Source organism: Molothrus aeneus, chromosome 10, assembly GCF_037042795.1.
Source record: "Molothrus aeneus isolate 106 chromosome 10, BPBGC_Maene_1.0, whole genome shotgun sequence".
Taxonomy (NCBI): domain Eukaryota; kingdom Metazoa; phylum Chordata; class Aves; order Passeriformes; family Icteridae; genus Molothrus; species Molothrus aeneus.
Window position 1 is genome coordinate 9,002,588 of NC_089655.1, and position 21,174 is coordinate 9,023,761.

The 21,174-nt window shown below is 38.8% G+C and overlaps 1 protein-coding gene across 1 annotated transcript in view; it reads right to left on the reverse strand.

Moving 5' to 3' along the window:
• CUL3 (cullin 3) overlaps positions 1-21,174 on the reverse strand; it is a 55,199-nt gene that overhangs the window by 22,987 nt on the left and 11,038 nt on the right. Inside the window, exons 2-3 of the mRNA XM_066556644.1 lie at positions 13,403-13,600; positions 6,005-6,118 (exon numbers count right to left, since the gene is read on the reverse strand). Coding sequence (XP_066412741.1) covers positions 6,005-6,118; positions 13,403-13,600 — 312 coding nt within the window. The remainder of the gene's footprint in view (positions 1-6,004; positions 6,119-13,402; positions 13,601-21,174) is intronic.

The following is a 21,174-nucleotide window of genomic DNA, read 5'->3' on the forward strand; positions in this document are numbered from 1 at the left end:
CTCTATGCATCTTCCTACCACTCCTTTTAGGCAAGAGATATTCAATATTCAGTGAAATTTCCTGAAATAGCATCATTAGATAAAGAGCAACAAATATAGAGCCAAAACAAAAAGAGTTACAATCAAAATCTTTATGGATTAGTACTGCAAAATTTTACATAAGACTTCTGTAGCCATCCCTCCCTCCACCTCCCCAAATCCATTTTCATTCCACTTGAGCAATATTTCAAAACTTTGTTATGTTTCATTATAATCTCACCCATACACCACCTCCTCCTCAAAAAAAGAAGAGGGAGAGAAGAAAATATTTTTTACATTTCCATGTATGTTTAAATTCTATCTCCTAATATAATCTCTATCTATGGGAAGGATCAAGCTCCTCAACTACCCATTTTTATGCACCTACATTTAAAAGCCAACACTGATCCTCAGATCAGCATTTTTAAGAATGCACTGTCCAAAATCCATCGTACAGATTTGACTGAGAGTGCTAAGCAGCCCCCGAGTCTCTTACTGCTACCCAAAGAAATGCTCCAAGCATTTCTTAAGCATCAGGACAATGACATTAGAAAAAACTAGGAGTTTTGTACCCACTCACAAATCTGACTAGGATGAAGTTTTGTAAGAATGTAGCTATAACAAAAACAATAATACTAAAAAAGAATCAAATTCTATAAAGGTTGATGGTTAATTTATGAAAATGAGTATAAAGATTAGCTTCTCCACCGGTTCCATCACTATCGTGATGGAATTAAAGAGTAAAGCTACTCAACACAGAATTAAAGAGTAAAGCTACTCAAACACCTGGAAAATGAAAGCATCACAAGAACAAATGTTATGCTTCAGACTATGGAAAAAATATTCCAAAATTGCAAGTTTGCATAAATTCCACAATTTCAAAAAACAAGAAGGAAGAGACACCCCAGCATTTAGCACCTGTATTCACATGGCAAAATTACTCCATGACTAATTATATGCCAGATTGCCACTTGGTGACCAGAGGAAAGCAAAAGACTGGGTTCAGCAATTAATGTGTGATTTCCCACTCTCTGCCTTCAGACAGGCAGCCCTGAATTTAAATGAAAAAACAAAATGGGAACATGTCAGATATGCCCCCTCTGTGGCTCCTGAAGCAAGCTCAGCTGTCTCAAAGCACAGCATTTACTAATTGCTCTCATGAAGTCAGTTCAGAGATGTGTGGTGGGCTAAGTCTTTGCAATAGGTTACTTTTGCTTTTCTGTTTTTAGAAACAGGGTTGTTTATTTCACTTCCTTATTTACACACATCAAGAACAGAAGTAAATGCGATTCTCAAGTAAAACAAACTTAAAATACATTTTTGAAGAGATGAAAGAGCAAATTAAAATGTAGTGTCTAATGCTATAACTTGAATAGAAAAGAATATAACTATTATTTCAAAAAAATATTCAGGCCTCTGAAGCACAGGCAACAGGGTATCTAAAAGGATTAAAGCCATGGCCATGACTCATCTGCATAGCTTCTGTTGTGGCAGTGCTGAACACTGCCATTGTGGAAGAGTGACTCCTCTCAGTTTATCAGCAGCCTCTATAGTAAGCCAGACCTCTCAACAATACCCAAACCAGAGCAGCAAGATTAGCATTTCTGATCCTGCTGATTTGCTCACCCTTGGTAACAGATCACATTTGCTGGAAGCTCTCCCAGTCTAAAAAAGAAAATCCCAGAGAGCCCTCTTTGGGAGCAGGTTTGACTGACAAGGCTCCACACTACTGAACAGAAATCACTTCCCATGGGGAGAAGTAGTGGGTGCTTAAAGGTAGGAGTAACTTTCAGGAGACAAGGATGGAGTTTCAGACAGCAATTACTGATGAATCACAATCCTGCTTACACTCCACATTTTACCCATCTCTACATGGATGCACTACCTGGATGATGGAGCAGCCTTCAGACACCCTTGTGTATACAGTAAGTGTCTCTGAGCCTAGTTCTGGAAATAAAAACAACACTTCTCTCTATTACCTTGTGTGTAAGCCATGGACAATGAGAGTCATTTGTCAAAATGCCCATATCCAACCTGTCAGTGCTGGCCTTAAAAAAGACACCAGCTCTGTGCACAGCAAGATGAGAAGGGAATGCTCTGCCCTCTGAAAAATCCACAGCTGTATCTGCAGGAGCAATTGTTCACTTCTGACAGTGTGTAACTGGCACTACCCATAGGCCTGTAATGCAGCCAGGGGTGTGACTGCTGCACTTGCATACCTGAAATTGCTTTAAATTTAGCAAGCACAAGTAATAGAGACACCACAGAATCCAGTTTAACCCAGTTTCCATCTGACATTCTAAGAATACAGACATCCACACTGCTTGGAGAAAAGCCCAAACAACTCCACCTGCATTGCTCCCATTCCATACACAGCTAAATAAAGCCCACTGTAGGCATGTGTACCTGCACTGCCACTGTGAGGCTGAATTCCAGATATGCCCAAATCTTAGTACCTGATTTGACTCAGCAAAGATGTGAGCACATGACTGCTTCAGCGCCTCACTGCTTGTCACAGACAGTGCCAGAATTTACAGTGTATTACATCTACTCTGGCACCAATTACTGCAGCCTAAACATGTAAAAAGGAAGAGAGCTTGTGTTATATCAAACAAAATTCAGTGGAACTACATAAACTTGAAATTCAATCAGGGAACCTGGAATGTCTCAAAATAATCAAGACAAAACTTGCACAATAAGTGCAAAAGATTGCAAAAACCTCATCCTACACCTGCAACAGAAATGAAAGCAACAGACTTTTACCAAAGAGCAATCACAAGAGACAAGGCAATACACATTTTTAAAAGCATAACTATAAGGCAAACTTGAGAGTGTCTTGTGGAGGATGTTCTGCACGAACAATGAAATCCTGCCATAATCTCAAACAGCAAGTGTTCTAGTCATTAAGCACCATAATGCACAAATCCCTCTGTACAAAACACATAGCTTCCTAAAAAAGATTTGTTTGTATTGATTTTTATTTTAAAAATGGAAAAATTAAACAAAGGAAAGAAATTAGGGTGGCTTGAAAAGGTGTTTGTTTTGACTTAAATCATATGGCAGCTAATGGGTGAAACAAAGTTGGAAAAAAACCGTGGCATTAAAACAGATACAATTTAGTTTAAGATGTTCAAGATGTAAAATCACTCGGCTGAAGCAGGAATTCAAGAGAGTAAGACCAGAATTCAGGAGGGTACTAAATGTTTGACTTTCACTGATGTCACAGTGTGGCCTGTTGGGCAATAGGTACATTTCCTGAAACTGATGTGTAATCAAGATGGCCTACAAAACAAGAGAAGGATTGGGTCATGCTTTACTTACAAACATAAGATAATTGCAGGTACTTCTCCTGCTAGAACACAAGCATATTAATTTACAATGCCAGGTGACTCAGGTTATACAGTGTTTGGTGCTGTTTTTAGATAAAGTATTTTTAATGTCAGTTATATTAGATTTGCTTGAATAGAAGTGTAAAAATTATTTCTGACATAAGCATATCATTATAAACCTCTGTGTCAGGGAGACTCAACATCAGAAAGTAAAATTTTATTTTATAAAATTCTTGAAAATTGTTTCTTTGAAAAGCAGTCAGGTCTGATCTTTCACAGGTGCTTTATAATTCTGTGGTACTGGCAGTTTTCCCAAACTTTTTGAATGAACACATGTTCAAGACAGGGATGTTTTTACTCTTAGTCTTTTGTGAATGAAGAAAATTATGTCTGACTCAAGAAGACAACCAAGTGACAAAGGTGAAACTTCAAATCTTTTGAAGTAGTCCTGTTTTAAATCATTGATTATTCTTGAATTTGTAACCAAACATGTATTACTGACAATTTGTCTTATGTCCATCTAAGTCAAAGGAGGGAGACTGCCCATTGTATTAGACCTTCACACTAGATAGTTCTACCTAATAAAAATTAAAATTATAACTATGAACCCCACATTACATTACAGAGGTTTAACAAACAAACATCAGTGCCTCTAAGTTTATATAAGCATTTTGAAAGAAAATTTTGTTCTATTTTTACTACTATACTATAAATATATTTTATTGTGGATAGTTTTTTTTCTGTTTCTGTGGTACAAGGGGAAAAAAAAATCTGTGGGAGTCAAATAATTAGTCAAGCAGAGGGCTCAACTGAACACCCACTTGAAATAATTAGGAACTATCAACAGCACACAGAAGGCTACATAGTCCAGAGGTATTCAAGCTTATTTATTATCCTGTTTTCAATCTAAAAGACAGCCAATGAAGTTCAATTTACACTTGAAGGAATGCTGCAGCTTTCCTTCTCCTGGAATCTTGGTGGAAAAGAGAAGGCTGGCTGAATGTTTGAACAGCACTCTCAGGCTTCAAAACAAAGTCAAGGCATTGCTCTTCTGACTGCAAATAATACTCAGGTAAAGCTCTCCTGCTCCCCCAAGAGTGGTAACTGAAGCAGGCAACCCTTCCTCAAAGAGAAAAGGTTTTGGCCTTTAATATACTGGTCAAGCCACTAAAACAAGGAAAGCTTATAAGCTTGTAAGTTTTCTCTGCCACTGTTTGAAAGATCAGAAATTTATTGATTTTAAGAGCAGCAGATAACATTGCATTATCCATTACTTTGGACCATCCAGCACCTCTTGTGCTGAAATAATATATAATATTGGGTTAAAACACAACAGCTGCTCCCCCAGAAAGCTCTGGATTCCATCTTCTAACCTTTCTGAAAATTCACCACTACCTTTGGTAGATTAATCTAATCATTAGATATTCTTGATTATACCTAGATGCAGCTAGCAGCATCTATTTATTTGTACTTGTCCTTCACAAACAAATTAGGGAGTCCAGGATCTCTCACAGCAAGGACAGTACATCTTGAAAACAATCTGTCCATCTTCCTTTTGGCACGCAAATCATTCAGTGTCACTGATGGCATGTTATCCAGCACTCTGTTTTTTTGATATGTGGCCTTTTCCCTACTGAAATAAACCAACTCCTCCAACATAAGGCCAGTAAATCAATTAAAAATAATTGTTTGTTATTCTGTGATTACTTCAAATTCTTTAACTTGTAGTAGCTTATTGACCAAAGATGACTTCACAGCTAATACAAACACGGTCAATGTCACAGCAGGAGATCTTTAACAGCTACAAGACAAGATCTTAACTCCTGTTGTTTAGCAGATAGAGTACAATTCCAGTTCATCTGCTTTTTGGACCAAGAAAGTCCATTATTGTCTGTCCTTCACTGACAAGTACTGCATCAATTATTCTATTTAGGATACTTTGGAGGGGAAAAAAAAATTACACAAAAAACACAGCATCTCAACACTTCCTTCTGAAGTCAAAACCTTTGTCTAGAAGCTAAGCAAAAATATTCTCTTGCATCCTAAAACAGCCTCAATTTCCAATATTATGGGAATTTTAAAGCATAACACAATCCAGACACAAAAATGTTAGGCCCTCTCTCTTAAAAAAACCCCTCTGTTCTGTTGGCTATAGGTGAGAAATGACAAGCATGCAACCAAAAATCACATTCTATGTACACTGCTTAATCTTCTACACAAGTTTTTCATGAATAGCAAAGGATCCAACTGCAATGTAACATTCTGCACACACTACACCTAAGCAAAGTTATCCTCTTTGAATCCTAAAGCTTAAAGAACAACCACACTTGTCTGAGGAGGCTTTACACCATAGTGCTTTCCAGAGTAAGAAAACACCACTACCTGAACTAACATCTATAATCTGCCAGAATGGGTCTGACTGGCTTATTTTTTAAGAACTGCAAAGTTCAAACATTTTTAGATCAATTTTTCAGGTGATGATGAGATAACCCAAAACACAAATCCAATTACAATTTGTCAAACACCTGTAGCAGTCTTGCATGCACACAGAAAATTGAAAATAAGGGACAGAGAGTAGTTGTTGGAAGAAGACTGGTAAGCATGGTAAGAGGACAATTTACTACACTGTGAAATGTGTGAAATAGCAGAATACCCACCATATACATCAGGATGTCTCTAATCATCACCATTGCTGTTTGATGATCATTCCATGCTTGGTTTAGTGTTTGTAGAAAATTGTTATTCAAGGAGTTTAACACATCTTCTCGCACCTGAAGTGAAAAACAAAAAAGATATATTGCCATAAACTCAAGTCAGTTTCTCCTGGAGCGTTTAAATCTTAAACTTAGCTTCAGCACAAGAATTCTTGCTCTTCCATGGACCTGAATTTTACAGGTTCTTACTTTTCCAGGGTGCTGACTATCCCTACCTCATATTTCCCTTCTGTGGAAAAATAAGTAAGAAAAATTATGCTAGAAAAAGAGAAACAAAATAAAGATGGGTTTTAAATTTCAAAGGAATTCCTGGAGTTTCAAATGTTAAAAATAGTCTTTGACGACTCCTCATAGCTTTCATTTCCTGTGTTATAATGTTTCAATTGCTGGTAATTTTACTATCACAAGTCATTTCAGAATATTGGGTAGCAGCAGTTAATGCTACAAACAGGAACAAGTACAGGTGGAAAATCAGCCATGATGACATTTAGAGAGACAAGCTGAGATAGCACAAAGATACAGCAAACAACAGTTCTGAAAGGAAGCAATTGCTTGGTAAAGATCAGACTTTTACATTAATACCAACAACAAGACTTAATAGAAAAAAAGTCATATTCGTTTTTTATGAAAGTATTTGCTATTTGCAATTTGCAAGTTAATCTTTCTCATCAACTTCAGATTTTATGCCTCTTTGCCACTACCCTCTCTACTAATAAAAAAGCCCATCCAGTTTCATATTTTGATTTTTTCCAATAGGCATATACTGCAGTGCTCAAACTTGAAACTAATGTACCTGTGAGAATGTAAAAAAGTTGTTCCAGAGTTAATAAAATGTGGGAATTGACTTTTTACATAACATGTAAAATATATTCTGCCCTCTTTTGTAACCAAACAGGATGTTCACATTCATTGATTTGGACTGATATCTGTCTGATAGTGTAAATTTCAGTACAGAGATCCAAACAGGAAAACAAAACACACAGGCCAGGCAGTCACAAGCTGCAGCAACATCTCATGCACTCACCTGACAGGCTGCACTCTGTCATTCCAGTTTTATGAAGTTATTAGGCCAAACCAGGGTAACAGAGTCCTGTCTGCCACACTACTGTACACAGTCACAAACTCAAATGAGCAAACCAGAGACACAGTGTGGAACATCATCCAACACAATGGTCTTACAGAGAAGAGGGACAACGGAGAAAAGGAGAGGAATGAAGGAGCAGGAGGAGAAAGAGAAGAGGGAGGAAGGAAGAGGGGAAACTTATCCCAATAATATTCACTTTGTTACTGCATCTAGGCAATATAGGTATGCATAGGTTGTTCAAAGCTTTCTTACATCTTCAAACACCTACTCTGCACACCTGAGCAAGGCCTCTCCTCCTTGCTTTTGGAAAACATAATATGCAGTTATGAACACTGCTTAACTGCATCATTCTTTCTGATCATGATCATCATTTACCCTTTGGTCTCCCAAATGTGTGCTCTGTTGTCACCCAGTCCAGGTAGTTTTTAGTCAAAACATAACTACACACTAAAACTTCAGCAGACATACTTGTAAGAATATGCAGAATCTCCCAGAACAAGAGAAACACACATGACATGGTTGCTTTCACTTCTTTGGTCAGTATGGAAAAGCTTTATAAACATTATTTGGTAGTTCATCCACACTGATAAAATTTATCAAAGCATGATTAGATCATAAGCACAAATAACCAAGGGTAGTTACTGACCAATTTTATGACACCCTTTACTTTGACAACACAGAGGCAGTGTGCCCTTGTAACTGCACACATCCCACATCCCTCACACTAACCCTGCTGGGCCAGCCAGTCACCTAGAAGGGGGTGGACACCTGCCACCAGGTAGCAGTGACAACTTGCTTCCAAGCAGACATTGGCACGTTCTGCAATAGTGGCACCTCTGCTCCACATGGTGTGCCACGTGGATTTCTGGAAATGGGCCTGAAACTCAGAAATGGGTGCTGTACAACAGAGCTACCTTCAGAGTTTCCCTGTGAAGCTCCTCAATGACATTCTTCTAGGCTTATTTGAAACTGCAGAAGAGGCTTGGAAAGCCATGCTTTCAGCTGCTACAAAAGCCAACCAAACTACTGCCAAGCAAATTATCATTTACAGCAACTTTATAGTTAACAAGTGTTCAACACATTCCTTGTATGGGCCATGAATTCAGCAAAACTACAGTGAAACTGCTATAATGCACAAAGCATCTCAGCCATGCAAAGGTGCAGAGTCACACCACTTTGGCAGAATAAATGATCTCAAGTAAAAAATGTGCATACTCACACTCTTTGAACAAAGAGGACACACAGCTGCTGCTCTGCCACAGCCTTAGAAAATTTCAAACCTTAAAGATTTTTATCAGCAGAATGTTACTTAGAATTAGCTGAGCTTGTGGTGATTTCTGTGACAGTATTTGCAGTTACGAAGTAAACTGCAGGGAATGCCAGCTTAAATGAGACTGTCCATATACAGAGGGACTTGAAAATAAATTAGCAACTTTGTAATATATGTAAGGTCTTCTGATAGTTACAAGGATGACATTTTGTGTATAACTTCAGGCCCAACTGTGTTTTCTACTGGATACAGGTCTTCAGGAAATTCAGAAACTTTCCCCCAATAAGAGTAATTTGTTGGCATAAGCTTTCAATACCTTTAAATAACTCTTGATTAATTGTACATAAAGAAGACTTATGGCCTACTATTTCTATCTTACAGTGCCTGGCCTGATGCAGCAGCACAAATAGTTCAATTATGTAATTTCCACTACTGTAAGGACAGCCAGAACATCCTGAGGGGAGGAGCAGTACAGAACAGCACTTTCTGAACCAAGGCCTCAAGCTCTCAGAACTTTTATTATAGTGTTTCTTTTAGAAAAATCCAAGTAGTCTAAAAGAAAGTATTCTAAAATCTTAGGAGTCCCAAGTAGGTTAATGGATTGACTACCAGAAATGTCTGTTCATCCCTGCAGCTGCTATCCTATTGCTAAAAGGAAAAAACAAACACTGAAGAATACTGGGGATTCTCAACGTTACGTACTTTCGAGCAATTCCCTCACATCCTTTTGCCCTCCACATAATAGCAGACTTGCTCAAGATCATCTGAAAACATCATTAAGAAAATATAAAGACAGATAACACTCATATATTGCCAGTCAGGCTCACTCTAATGCTCAGTAGATAATTTGCCTCCTACACAACTTCTACTGTCATTCCTCCCTATTTCATTGATATTATGGAAATAATTTCAAACTCCCTGATGGAGATGACTCTCATCTCTCCCTTTTCTCTGCAACACTAAGACAGCAAATTTTAAAGCTTGCAAAGGACCCCAGACATAACTTTCTAAGTCCCAGAGCAGACATATTTCTTTCAGCCTATACCTGCACTGAGCAGCTCTGTGCCCTCCTGAGCAAAGGTGCTCTCACTGCCTGTACTGTTACTGACACAGCAGGTACTGGACAGACCCCTGAGGGGCAGCTGTCACTGCTGGCCATCAGGACTCTGAGCCACTGACCACCCAACCAATTTCTTATCCATTGAACTCCACTTATTGAATCGTCCTCTTTCCAATTTAGTCACAAGGTTATGGGGGACCATGTGGAAACCTTTACAGACATCCAGAGAAATGACATCTGTAGCTCCTCCCTTGTTCACTCCTTCATAGAAGGCCACTGGGTTGGCCAGGCAGGACTCATCCTTGGTGAAACTGTGCTGGCTGTCCCAAATCACCTCCCTGTCCTCCATTTACCTTAGCATAGCTCCTAGGAGGATCTGCTCCACGATTCTCCCAGACACAGAGGTGAGGCTGACAGGTTGGAGTTCCCAGGGTGCTCCTTTCTACACTTCTGAAGGATGGGTACAAAAAAAAAACAAACCCTTTCCCAGCCACCTGGAACTTCCCCTGGCTGCCATGACTTCTCAAGTATCATGGAGAGTGGCTTGGCCACTACATCAGCCAATTCCCCCAGGATTCTGGGATGCCCCTTATTGGGCCCCACTGACTTATACATAAAACAAACATTAAAAATATTATCTTGTAAACTTTCAAACTTTAACTTGTTTTTATTGTAACACAAATGATTTAGAGAGCTGTAAACTAAGCTCTGTGTGTTTTAAAAACACTTAACAACCTTTGTGTGATGTAATAACAGACTAGGCTTGAGAAGTGTGAAGGAGGGCCATCCACATCAAGCTACAAGATTGTCAGTGGGCAAGAAAGGCAGAAATTAGTGAAGTATCAGAGGAACAGGAATTAAATACTTGAATCAAGATGAAAGGTTTCAGTACTTTCAAAATTCAACAGTATTTTTAAATAGCTCTACACGTACCATACTTAAATAATGATGTCAATACACAGGTAAAGACAAGTCTCAGCATGTTCTTACCCTGTAGTAAAAACAAGGTAGCTCAAGAGAGCTGACTCGTCTCAGTGATGCTTACTACAGCCTTTATCCCACAGCCAGAACAGGCTGATTTAGAACTGCAAACTATTGGGGTCTGCAAGTCTGAAACCAACCACTCTTGACAATAACTTGCTTGCACACACCTTGTATTGATCATATTTGCAACTATTATTTTATTTACAATTAAGCTGTCAAGACAGTGCATTGTACTGTTTTCTTGTTGAGAAGTTAAATACTTTCTCATTAGTGTTTGATTGCTAATTAAATGCTGAATAAGCACAACTTTCACCTGGCAATTAAATTAGCATAAATCATAAATACAGCTCTTAACCATGCCTCACCAAAAATGAAGGCATGCTTTCTGAGCTTTCATACTATTTGTAAAAACAACTGAAACTATACAATGCCTTCACCTAGTCTCTTAATCTATTCCTAATTTAGCAGCATGACTGGAATACCACAAGAATGCAGCTTTTTCTAAAAAGATAACCTGGAGATGTGGGCAGCAAATGACAGTTATGGCTCAAGGATTACTGCAGTTTCAAATTTGGAGTAGGCTCCTCAGCAATGCTCCCTGAACTGAGTAGAGTTCTTCAGTAAAATCTATTCATCTGTGAACATTTCCATTTTTATAAAAGTTAAAGAATTTAATGAACAATATTTCAGTTGGAAAAACCCCCTCTTCTAAATTCTACCATTCACCACTGAATCTCTGAATAGAAGTTTTACAAAGACTTGTGATAATTTATCATTCATTAGCTACTTAAAATTTACCAGAGAATTGCTCTTGGAAATAGACAGTGAACATAAAAGATTTTACTAAAATTTCTATGAAAAAATGTGAGATTAAACAAAACTCATTTTTTTTATCTTACAAGTACTAATGGCTCAAACAGAAGATGTCATTATAGAACTGATTTATTCTTGATAAACAATGCACTATTTTTTCCATGCTTCCATCTATATATGCCTCAAGATAATTTGTCTAAGCAAACATTCAAAAGGGACAAGCAGTAGCTTTTAGCCTCTATAAGTTTTTGTTATTTTTCAGAAATTTTTGGCGTAAGTCATATTTTTTTAGTCTTTTCCTTGGATTATTTACAGGCTGGCATGATCAGAATAATTTAGCCTTTTTAACTCTATAGCAATTAACTACTAAAACTCAGTTAACCTTTTTATTTGAAAAAGCTTTGGTCATCATTTATCACCCACACACATGGATATAATCGGATTAATCACATTAAAGATCAGAATATTTGGTCATTGGAGAAGATGTTATTTAAAGGACCAGATACAGGAGCATTAGGTGTCAGAAAGGCATTTCTCTGCACTGCTATCTGTGCAGCCCTCTCAGCCTCTGCACTGAAATTACAAACTCAGAACTTTCTGCTCTTTTGTCAGCCTGCCACAATCAGCACTTCAGAATAATTAATTCTGCAAATGCGTAGTTTTTAATATGCAAAATAGCTAGGAACTAAGATAAGTGGCAAAATACCTAGGAACAAAGATAAAAAGACACCCATCAAGTTAAACCAGGATAAACTAAAGCCTAGGAATAATAAAAGTTTAGTGTCACGATTATTAAGTGCATAGACATACAAGAACAAGGCAAAAAAAAGCCTCAGCCATTTGCCACATTTTATATGAATAGTACAGATTATGAATGCACAGATAATGAAACCAGAAGTTTTTGAGAGTCACAGATGTGCTACAATTATAGAAAAGAACTGCAAATTATTTAACCACTTCAGAGAGGATGTCTCCTCTGGTGCACACAGTAAAAAAAACCCCACACTGAAAGCAGTTTTAGACTATACTTATCTGGATCACACCTTTGAAAACTAGGATTTTAGAAAAGAAATAACACATTTCTCTGCCACAGCAGTAACTCCACTTAGAACACACAAAAAAAAGTCCCCAAGCATCCTGCATTATTTAGCCATAAATCTCCCATCCATTCTCTGCAATTCAGCTAGAAATAATCATCCAAGACACATGATGGTATCTGACTTTCCTTTTCAGATCTTGTAAAAACAGGACAAAAATCTGATACTCCATCTGAAGCATGGCCAGAACATGGGCTCAAAGTAGACATGTACCTCTCTGCTATGGATGCTACCATGAGGAGTAGGCAGGCAGCTCCCATAGGCTTAGAATCCTATTGCCATGAAATATTATCTGGAGTCCTAAAAAGTGACTTCCTACTTTTTCCACTTACATATTTATTAATCAATTCTAAACTTCTCTCAAAGACTAAAGAAGTGGTTCCATGGTTTAACACAAGACCTGAAGATTCCTTTTCTCTGATGACAGATCTTCAGAAAGTTTCTACATGTCATTTTGACTGACCTACATGGTTTTGCAAAGGCTGACATGGCAGAATGTGAGCTACTCAGGACTTCTGCTATTGCTGAGCTGTTGTTTTTGAACAGTGCCTACTGCCTCTTTAAAGAGCATAATCCCAGCACAACTGTCTCATTAACCTGGGAATTAGTTCATTAACCTATAGAAAACAAGTTCTTACATTGCTATTTACTTGCTCCACAGATGAAAAAAAGTGACTGGCAAACAAGACAAAATGTGGCCTAAGAAAGTCACAAAATGGACCAAAAATGACACAAACTGTTAAAAAAAATTATCAGCTCTTAACAGTTATTCTTCAAAAAAAAAAAAGTTGTTTCCTGTTACACTCTTTCAAGTGCTTCCTATGGTCTGCCTTCCATCAGTAATTTACCAGAAACAGTACCAGGAACATAAAATCATCTGAGCTTGATGTTAGCTCTATGCTACCATTTTTGAGAGAAGTTACCCAACTGCAACACAAGGTAACATAATAAAATCAGATTTTCTGTCATTTAAATAACTGTTCAGAATTCTTTCACATAAGACACATCTATTTTAATTCACAAATGGACAAACCTTATTTATTAGATGCTCAGTGACCACTTCTCTTAGTCCAGTGTAGAGTTTTTCACCATGTTTATGCAACACCATTGTATAAGCATTTCTATACAGCTCCTCAAAACTGAGACCACTATTGTTCTTACGCTGAATCTCTTGGATTGCATTTTTCAGAAGATCCCAAATGCTGTTCACATATTTCTCATCCATAGTCATCTGTAAAAATAAAACATTACGTTATTGTTTTGAACAAAAAAAAGAATATAGATAATATGAGGTAATTGCTCTGCCCCATCTTGTTGATTCCATTATCACAAGATTTCTCAAACTTCATCCAAAAAAACTCCAGTATTTATGAGACTAGTACAGATTTCAAGAAAATTGTAATTTGCAAAAGTTTAATGCTTTCTTTGTTTCTGAACTGCAAATGCCCAGAGTCCAACCCCTGCAGGGGTGGACAGGCAGGTAATCGTGGACAAAAGTCTCTTGCCCACTCTTCCTACACAGGTTAACAGTGATAGATGGTTAACTCCCATTCCATATTAACACATTATTTGGCACCTCATAAATTGTACTGCAATACTCATCTGCTTTACCAGACCTGTACAACAAAAGATAATGATGTCTGACACAGATTTAGGAAACTTGGTCATCTGCTTGAGCTAACTAGGGATAACAGCTAAAGAATTACATACCTACAACACTGTACCTACAATTTAAATAATTATAGGTACCACTGAAAACCCACAAATGCCCCACATAAACACCTGCATTGAACATATTCCCTCTGCACAAATACAATTAAATACCTTTCTAAATGACATGTACCAAGCACTAAGCATCTGCTTGGTCTGTTATTCAGATGCTATAAACTTCACCAAATACACAGAAAGAAGGTGTAAAAAAAAGATTCAGAGAAAGAGAAAAACTCTTATAAGAAATAGTCTCAACACAACAGCAAACTTCTATCTAGTACCTAGTGTGAATCATCTCACACTTGTGCTTTACCAATGCAAAGGTGCTTCAATATATGATGTTTTATAGATAAAGCAGTATCTGGGATTGAAAGTAAGCATAGCAAAAAAATATCAGATTCCAGTATTGCTTAAAATCTGTGATTCAGCTAAGTTTTATCACCCAAATAAAAAAAAACCAAACCAAACACTTTTAAATGGAACCAATTTCATTTAAAGTTAAGTTTGGTTTAGTTTATACAAAATCAGGAACAGATTTAGCATTTTATAGCTACAGAAAAGGGCTGAAGAGAGAAGGGAAAAAAGCTGCTATTCCCAGAATTACTATGGGAAGTGAAAATATCCCAGAGTCTATCAAAACTGTCAAAGTAGTCTTGAAAATAGGAACTGAAAATATTAAAAGAGTAAAGAACAATGGTATGACACTATAGAGAAAAATCACAACCAGTGCTAATCCACCTCTCCTCCTCCTTCCAACACAACCTACTATGTGAACAGAGGAAAGATATGAAGACTAGATTTGACTGCATTTGTAATCAAATGCAATTATTTAGCAGAATTTTTTTTACTCCAAGTATATTTTTACATGTATTTTTAAAATATCCTATCAAGTTTTCTAGGCATGATAAATAACAATACAGCTCACAATAAAGAGAAGCCATTCACTGCCTTGGGAGGGAATGGGCTGCTGAATAAAATGAAAACAAGACATACAATCTTCTATCCTGTGCATCTTTTGGAGTTTTGGTTAAATACAAGGATTTCCATAATAAAAATAACCTTTTAGTTACTTTTTCCACTTCTCTGATACAAGATCCACTTGACTACTATACTCTATGTACCCCAAACTTAAGATGTGCCATTATATATCTAAAAGCAAAAACAAAATAAAATCACAAACATGTTGAAAAATTTGCAGCTCCCTATCCCCCAAATGCAAAGCCTCAAAGTAACAGAGGAATGGTGGATGGAATGTCACAGGTCCCTCCACACTTCCTTTTTCTGCTATGCACAGCATTGAAAGGTCAGTAATTTTGTTCTTCATTTGCATTTGCTACATTGGTGCTCCTTCAGGGAAGTTATTTTCTACAGCCTTCCTGAACCAGCAATTTCACAAGTACTGATAATGAAGGCAACTATTTAGATTGCAGACAGCAATCCAAGTAAAAGCTTTTCAGCTTTCCTTTCACAAACCCGAGGTTTTGTTTTCAAACAAAGGAGAGGCTCTCCCTGCTAATTAAAAAACTCTCAGCCAACACAACCTTTTTATCTCAACTGCAATTTAATTGCACTTGTATTCTGAGCAAAGGTATGATCTGTGTAAACCAGGCAAATCACTGGGCACCAGTGTGCAGAAGTATTACAGTGCTCCTGTTTCTGGGCTGGTCACAGGGAACATCTCAGTACATTACATACAGAGATAAAGCAGCACATGTGGTAATTCAGATTCCTTCAGCAGAAAGCTAAAAGCAAACTGTTAATTCTTGTGCTTTTAATCCAAATGCTATAAAATAGAAGGAATGATTGCAACATTATTTGCTCCAAAGTCCCTGAATACAAACAAGAACACAAAGCTTTCTGCCACTTAACAATTGACACAACACGAGCTACTCTGACAGCACAAGAAAGGTCAATAGAATGCAATTTTAAGGAGTACACATCTCCACGAGGTAAATATTTGAAAAAGTACTATAAAATTATCTTATTACCTTTTAGGATTAAGCATTAAAAACTCTGCTTTTCAACCAGCTTCTTATTTTGTTTCTGACTCAGATTAACATCAGTGAGGTTTTATGGGAACAGGTTTGCTCAAGTTCTAGAATATCATGTTAGAAGAGCACTGTCTTCCAAAAAGATCTAGCATAGCTAACTTGTTTGCAGCACTGTTTTCTAACAAAGCAAAGACTCCTAATACTTTAAATAATCCCATTCTATTTGGCAGTAAGTTGCTGCAGTAAAGTGTGAGCAAAAATGTACAATTTCCTCCCTGCTGCTGAAAAGTTGTTTAGCATTTGAGCAGAAGAGATCTTCCTGTCTTCTCAAGGGTATGTAAGAATTGCAATGACTAAATCAATTCTTGGATTATTTAACTCACAGGTTCATGTCTTTCCATCCCATTCCTTAAGTCAGGCTTGTAGGCAGATTTAAAAATCCAAACAAAAAACCAGTAAGTAAGTTGTTGATGCTATTAGAACACTGGCATTTTTCAGAATTCTCTACAAAAGCATCTCTGACAACAGAACTGCAATCCTAATCCCCCAGTCTGACCCACCAATGAAGATTTATGCAACTCTCTAGATCCCTAGCAACAAAGTCTGTAAGAGATCTTCTTCCACAAACACAGGATCAGAGCCAAGATGCTTTTCCCAGATTTCTTCTAATGGTTATATTTTAGAACTAAAATCCACAGTTAGAATGCAGTTGCCTTGCTTGTGTCTTTGTATTCTCGCAGATTTAAGCAGAACGCAGAGTGCTGCTTCTGCTGGTCTTTGAAAAAAACCACACAGGTTTGGAAAGGCTTTCAGAAGCAAAATCCCAGTAATTTCAGTAGTGTCTACACCCAGATTCACCAAGATAGCAAGAAGCCAGTGTCCAAGCAGAGGAAACGTGTTAATGTACTCATGCTTATCTGAACATTACCTTTCTTGGGGAATGGGAAAGCGACCAAGTCTGTTATTGGCAGGAGAGAGAGCTGTTTATAAGAAGCCGCTGCTTGGAAAACTTCCACACACTGCTGCCCAAATGCTGATGATTCAAAGATGCAACTCGAGCACAAACATCTGAACTCAGAGTGTAACACAAGTACATCTTGAGGAAATTAGACTAAAATGTCAGTGTACATGAAAGTACAGTCATTTCACAATAAAGAGACTACAAAGGACCCGAAAGATCCTTTATTCCACAGTGTGGGATCAGATACAGCCAAGCCCCTTCCTCTAACAATGTTTGTCAACCCTATTAAAATCATCAAGTCAAATAAATAATCACTGCCAGCAATCTATTGCTGTTATCACCTGTAAAGCAGGTAAAGCTGGCAACAATCCTGAAGTCTTCTCCCTCCTAGAAGCTTACAGCACCACCTGTTCCAAGTAACCTACCACAGCATTCAATCAGAATGAGCAAACAGCTCAATTCCTGTTATTTTCTGATCAACATGTAACTTCATACAAAATGTTATCAGCCCCCTTCTAGACATGTAGTTCAAGGACAAGTGCAACATCCCATCTCTAGGGGAGGGAACAGCCCCAGGCATTAATGCCTGCTGGGGCAAATGGCTGGAAAGCACATTTGGCAGGAAAGAACCCAAGGCTCTTGGTGGACATCAAGCTGATGACTAACCCATGGGCCCTTAAGGCAAGGAAAACTAATGGCATCCTAGGCTGCAAATGGAAGAGCTGCCAGCAGGCCAAGGGCTTTATCAGCCCTGGAAAGCCACATGTAGAGCACTGTGCCCAGTTCTGGGTTCCCCAGTACAAGAGAGACACTAACACACTGGAGACAGTCCAGTGAAAGGCCACTAACAAACCTCTGGAGCACCTCTCATAGGAAGGACAGAGTCAGCCTCTAGAGCCAGCCTAGAGAAACCCTGCAGGAATCAAATCAGTTATGTAAAATCCAAAGGGAGGGTGTACTGAAGAGGGAACCCCCTCTGCACTGGTGCAAGTGACAAGAGCAGATCACCAGGCACAAACACAGGAGATTCCTCATGATCATCACGAAAACTTTTTTGTTATGTGGGGGACCAAGTGCTGGCATAGGTTGCCCAGAGAGGCTGCAGAGTTCTCCATCTTTAGGGACATTCAGAAGCCACATGGATACAGTCCTGAGCGACCAGCTCTAGGTGACCCTGCTTGAGCAGGAGCAGTGGGGCAGGACAGGATGACTTCCCAAAGTGCCTTCCAGCCTTAACCACTGGGTGATCTGGTGACACACATCACAGCTGGAGGCTGAGGAAGCTGGAAAACCAGGGCTCCCTGGAAATGTGACCTTTTCAAACTGCCCGTACCAGTCTTCCAGTGGAAATGCATTGTACGGTAACAAAGGCGAGCAACAAAATACTTGAGGTCACCAGTGGTACCTGGTGTTTGCTCCCTAGCTTCTACCAACTACAGTCAAAAAAATCCACTAAAGCTCCCAGATTCAGGAACATCCAACATATCTGTTGCTGGAAATCCAGATTACTTTGCAAAGAAATAAATATTTTGGGGTATAATTTCCATTCTATTTACTTTAACTTCTACAACAGTTTCCTCTGAACACAACTTCACATTCGTCATCTTTTAACTTGTCATCATCTTGCCCTTAACACTGCACAGCACACTCCTCTTATATAACCATGCTTGAAATGCTGTGAATTGCAAGGAAAAATTACAGAAGTAAAAACTGCTAAGAGCCTGCTGAAATCTTGATAGTTTATAGCAGCTTTAAGTAGCTATTTAGTCTTCTTAACAAGAGGGGGTTAAGAAAGCAGCAAGGAAGAGGTAAGCAGATGTCCTACAGTGCGTTATCAGGAGGATCCCCAGAATTCCACCAGCAGCAACAGGGCACACAAACCAGTACTCTCAAGATTAGTGACCAGACACAGCTTCCTAACCTTCATGCAGAAGAAATTTCTAGACAAGTTCTAGAAAGTTCACACAAAGATCTCAGACCAAACTTGCTAAATCTCAGGAGTTTTAATAGACTGTCAAGACATTTGCAGGACATTTTTAGTCTCAAAAATATTACAAACACTGCTACTCAGTTTTTCTACAGCACAGCTGGAGAGTGTTTACCATGATTCTACACATTAGCAGGTGAAACACATCCGTCTGGAAGTGATTACTGCAGAACAAGGCTTCTCAAAGTTTTCAAAAAAAGCAACCATCTGCCTCATTCCTTCCCATGACATCCTTCACATGTCTAATACCACAGCGCACTGGGACAAGAACCAAGTGGAATTACAGAATACAGGTGTTTATGCTCTCTACCTTGAAGGAAGTGAGTGGATACCAACAATTAAAGTCAGTTACCAGTGCTGGGAGTAACATTTGCACCTAATAACTGCCACCTATTCTCACTCCCCCATTTCCTATCCCTCGCAGAAAAAATGAGATGGGTCCAGCTGCTGTCATCTAAAACTGCCACCACAGGGGCACAGTCCTTGAGGACAAGGAGATTGTCACCAACACTGTCCCTTCCACTGCAAGACAGGGCATTCATCAAGATGCTGTTAAATAGTCCGTCACACAGTAACTCAGTATCCTGAGCCTGGATCCTTCATTCTGGATGAAGTTTGGCTGAGGTTATCCAGAAAAGGGCAAGAGCTGCACATTTCCTGCCTCAGAACCTAATCACTATTTGAATTTTTATAAACCCTTTGAATATTGTTAATTTAAAAGACAAGAATTTACAATGACAGAGATACATTGTCTAGCATTTGCTCCAAGAATATCTTTGAAAAATGGCATATTAAGATATGGAACTACATTTTTTTCAACTACAGAACAGATAAAATGTACTTCTATGAATGTCAAATGGAGAGTTCAATGTCCACACTTTTCTGAGTTCTTAAGTTTTCCTCACCATGTAACAATGAGTACATCTGGAAGAGGATGCATGGGCTACACACACTCTCCCACCAATAAAAACAATTGATCTCTGAACAACCACAACAAACAAAGTTCCACAAAGTTCCTCAACTGTGTTATCTGAACAGGTTGGCTGTGACACACAAAAGCATGACTGAAGGCTAAGAGAAGGAGCATGAAGAAAGTAAGGGGCACCCTGTCTCACTGCTCTTCTCCTGCATCTGGGCTATACATCTTAGGACATCTGTCAAGAGTCACAGGGAAGTCCTAGAAATGCTCTACCAAAACTGTCCTGATAAGTAGGACACCTTTTGCTCCTAGGTGACCTTTAGCAACAATCAAAGATGACAATACAGTATTATCCCCATCTCCTAAGGAGTGTCAGGAAATGCCTATTACAGTATTATACTCCCTCAGAGGGTGTGTGTGGTGGGGGGGGAATCAATGCCTATAACATGCTTATGACAACTGCCAGTTGTCATTTACAAGATTAAATACTGACACAATTTTTAATATCTGTGTTTTGTTCTTCACTCTTCCCCTGATATTCAAGCATTGCCCTTGTTTGGGTGGGCAAACCCTACACTAAACTTCTCCAGATTCCTCCTGCAAGGAATATTCCCAGCCTGCACCATGTTCCAGGCTCAGCAGGTGAGTAACCAGTGCTGAGAGAAATCCTCTGAAGGCCAAGGGAAGAATCAACTCTGGTCTCACCCTCAGAAAGGCTCGAGCCTCTGCTGGCAGGGCTCCCTGACAATACTCAATCAGGGACAGAAATGCAGAAATTGCCATATCCACCTCTCCTTCCCAGGCTTTGCTCAGCAGAAGCAAGCAGAACATGCAATGAAATCAAAGGAGAGTCCTCCTTCTCAACAAACATCCAAGAGCTGCAGTGTTTTAGAGGAAACCCTTTTCTTCTCCACTTGGCTTGGATGGGTTCTGCAGCACTGAAAGGCCGTTCTGCCAGCACGGAGCAGTTGGGTTAAGCAGCCCCAAAAGTGATGGCTCCTAAAAAGCAGGAGTCACTCCTGCACCATGACTGACACACCTGGTTCACCTCCAAGGCATTGTCTCAGAGCATGCTGGGCTCCTCACAACACAAGGGCTGCTCTGGGCTAGGAGCTTGAAGAGGAAGGGTTGGCTGGCTGGTTTTGAGCTTTACAGCAAAATGCAATATGCTCCAAGAACTTCCTTTTCTAGTAAATCCCAGGAAAAAGGATTTGTTTCTTCTCTCAAAATGTAACAC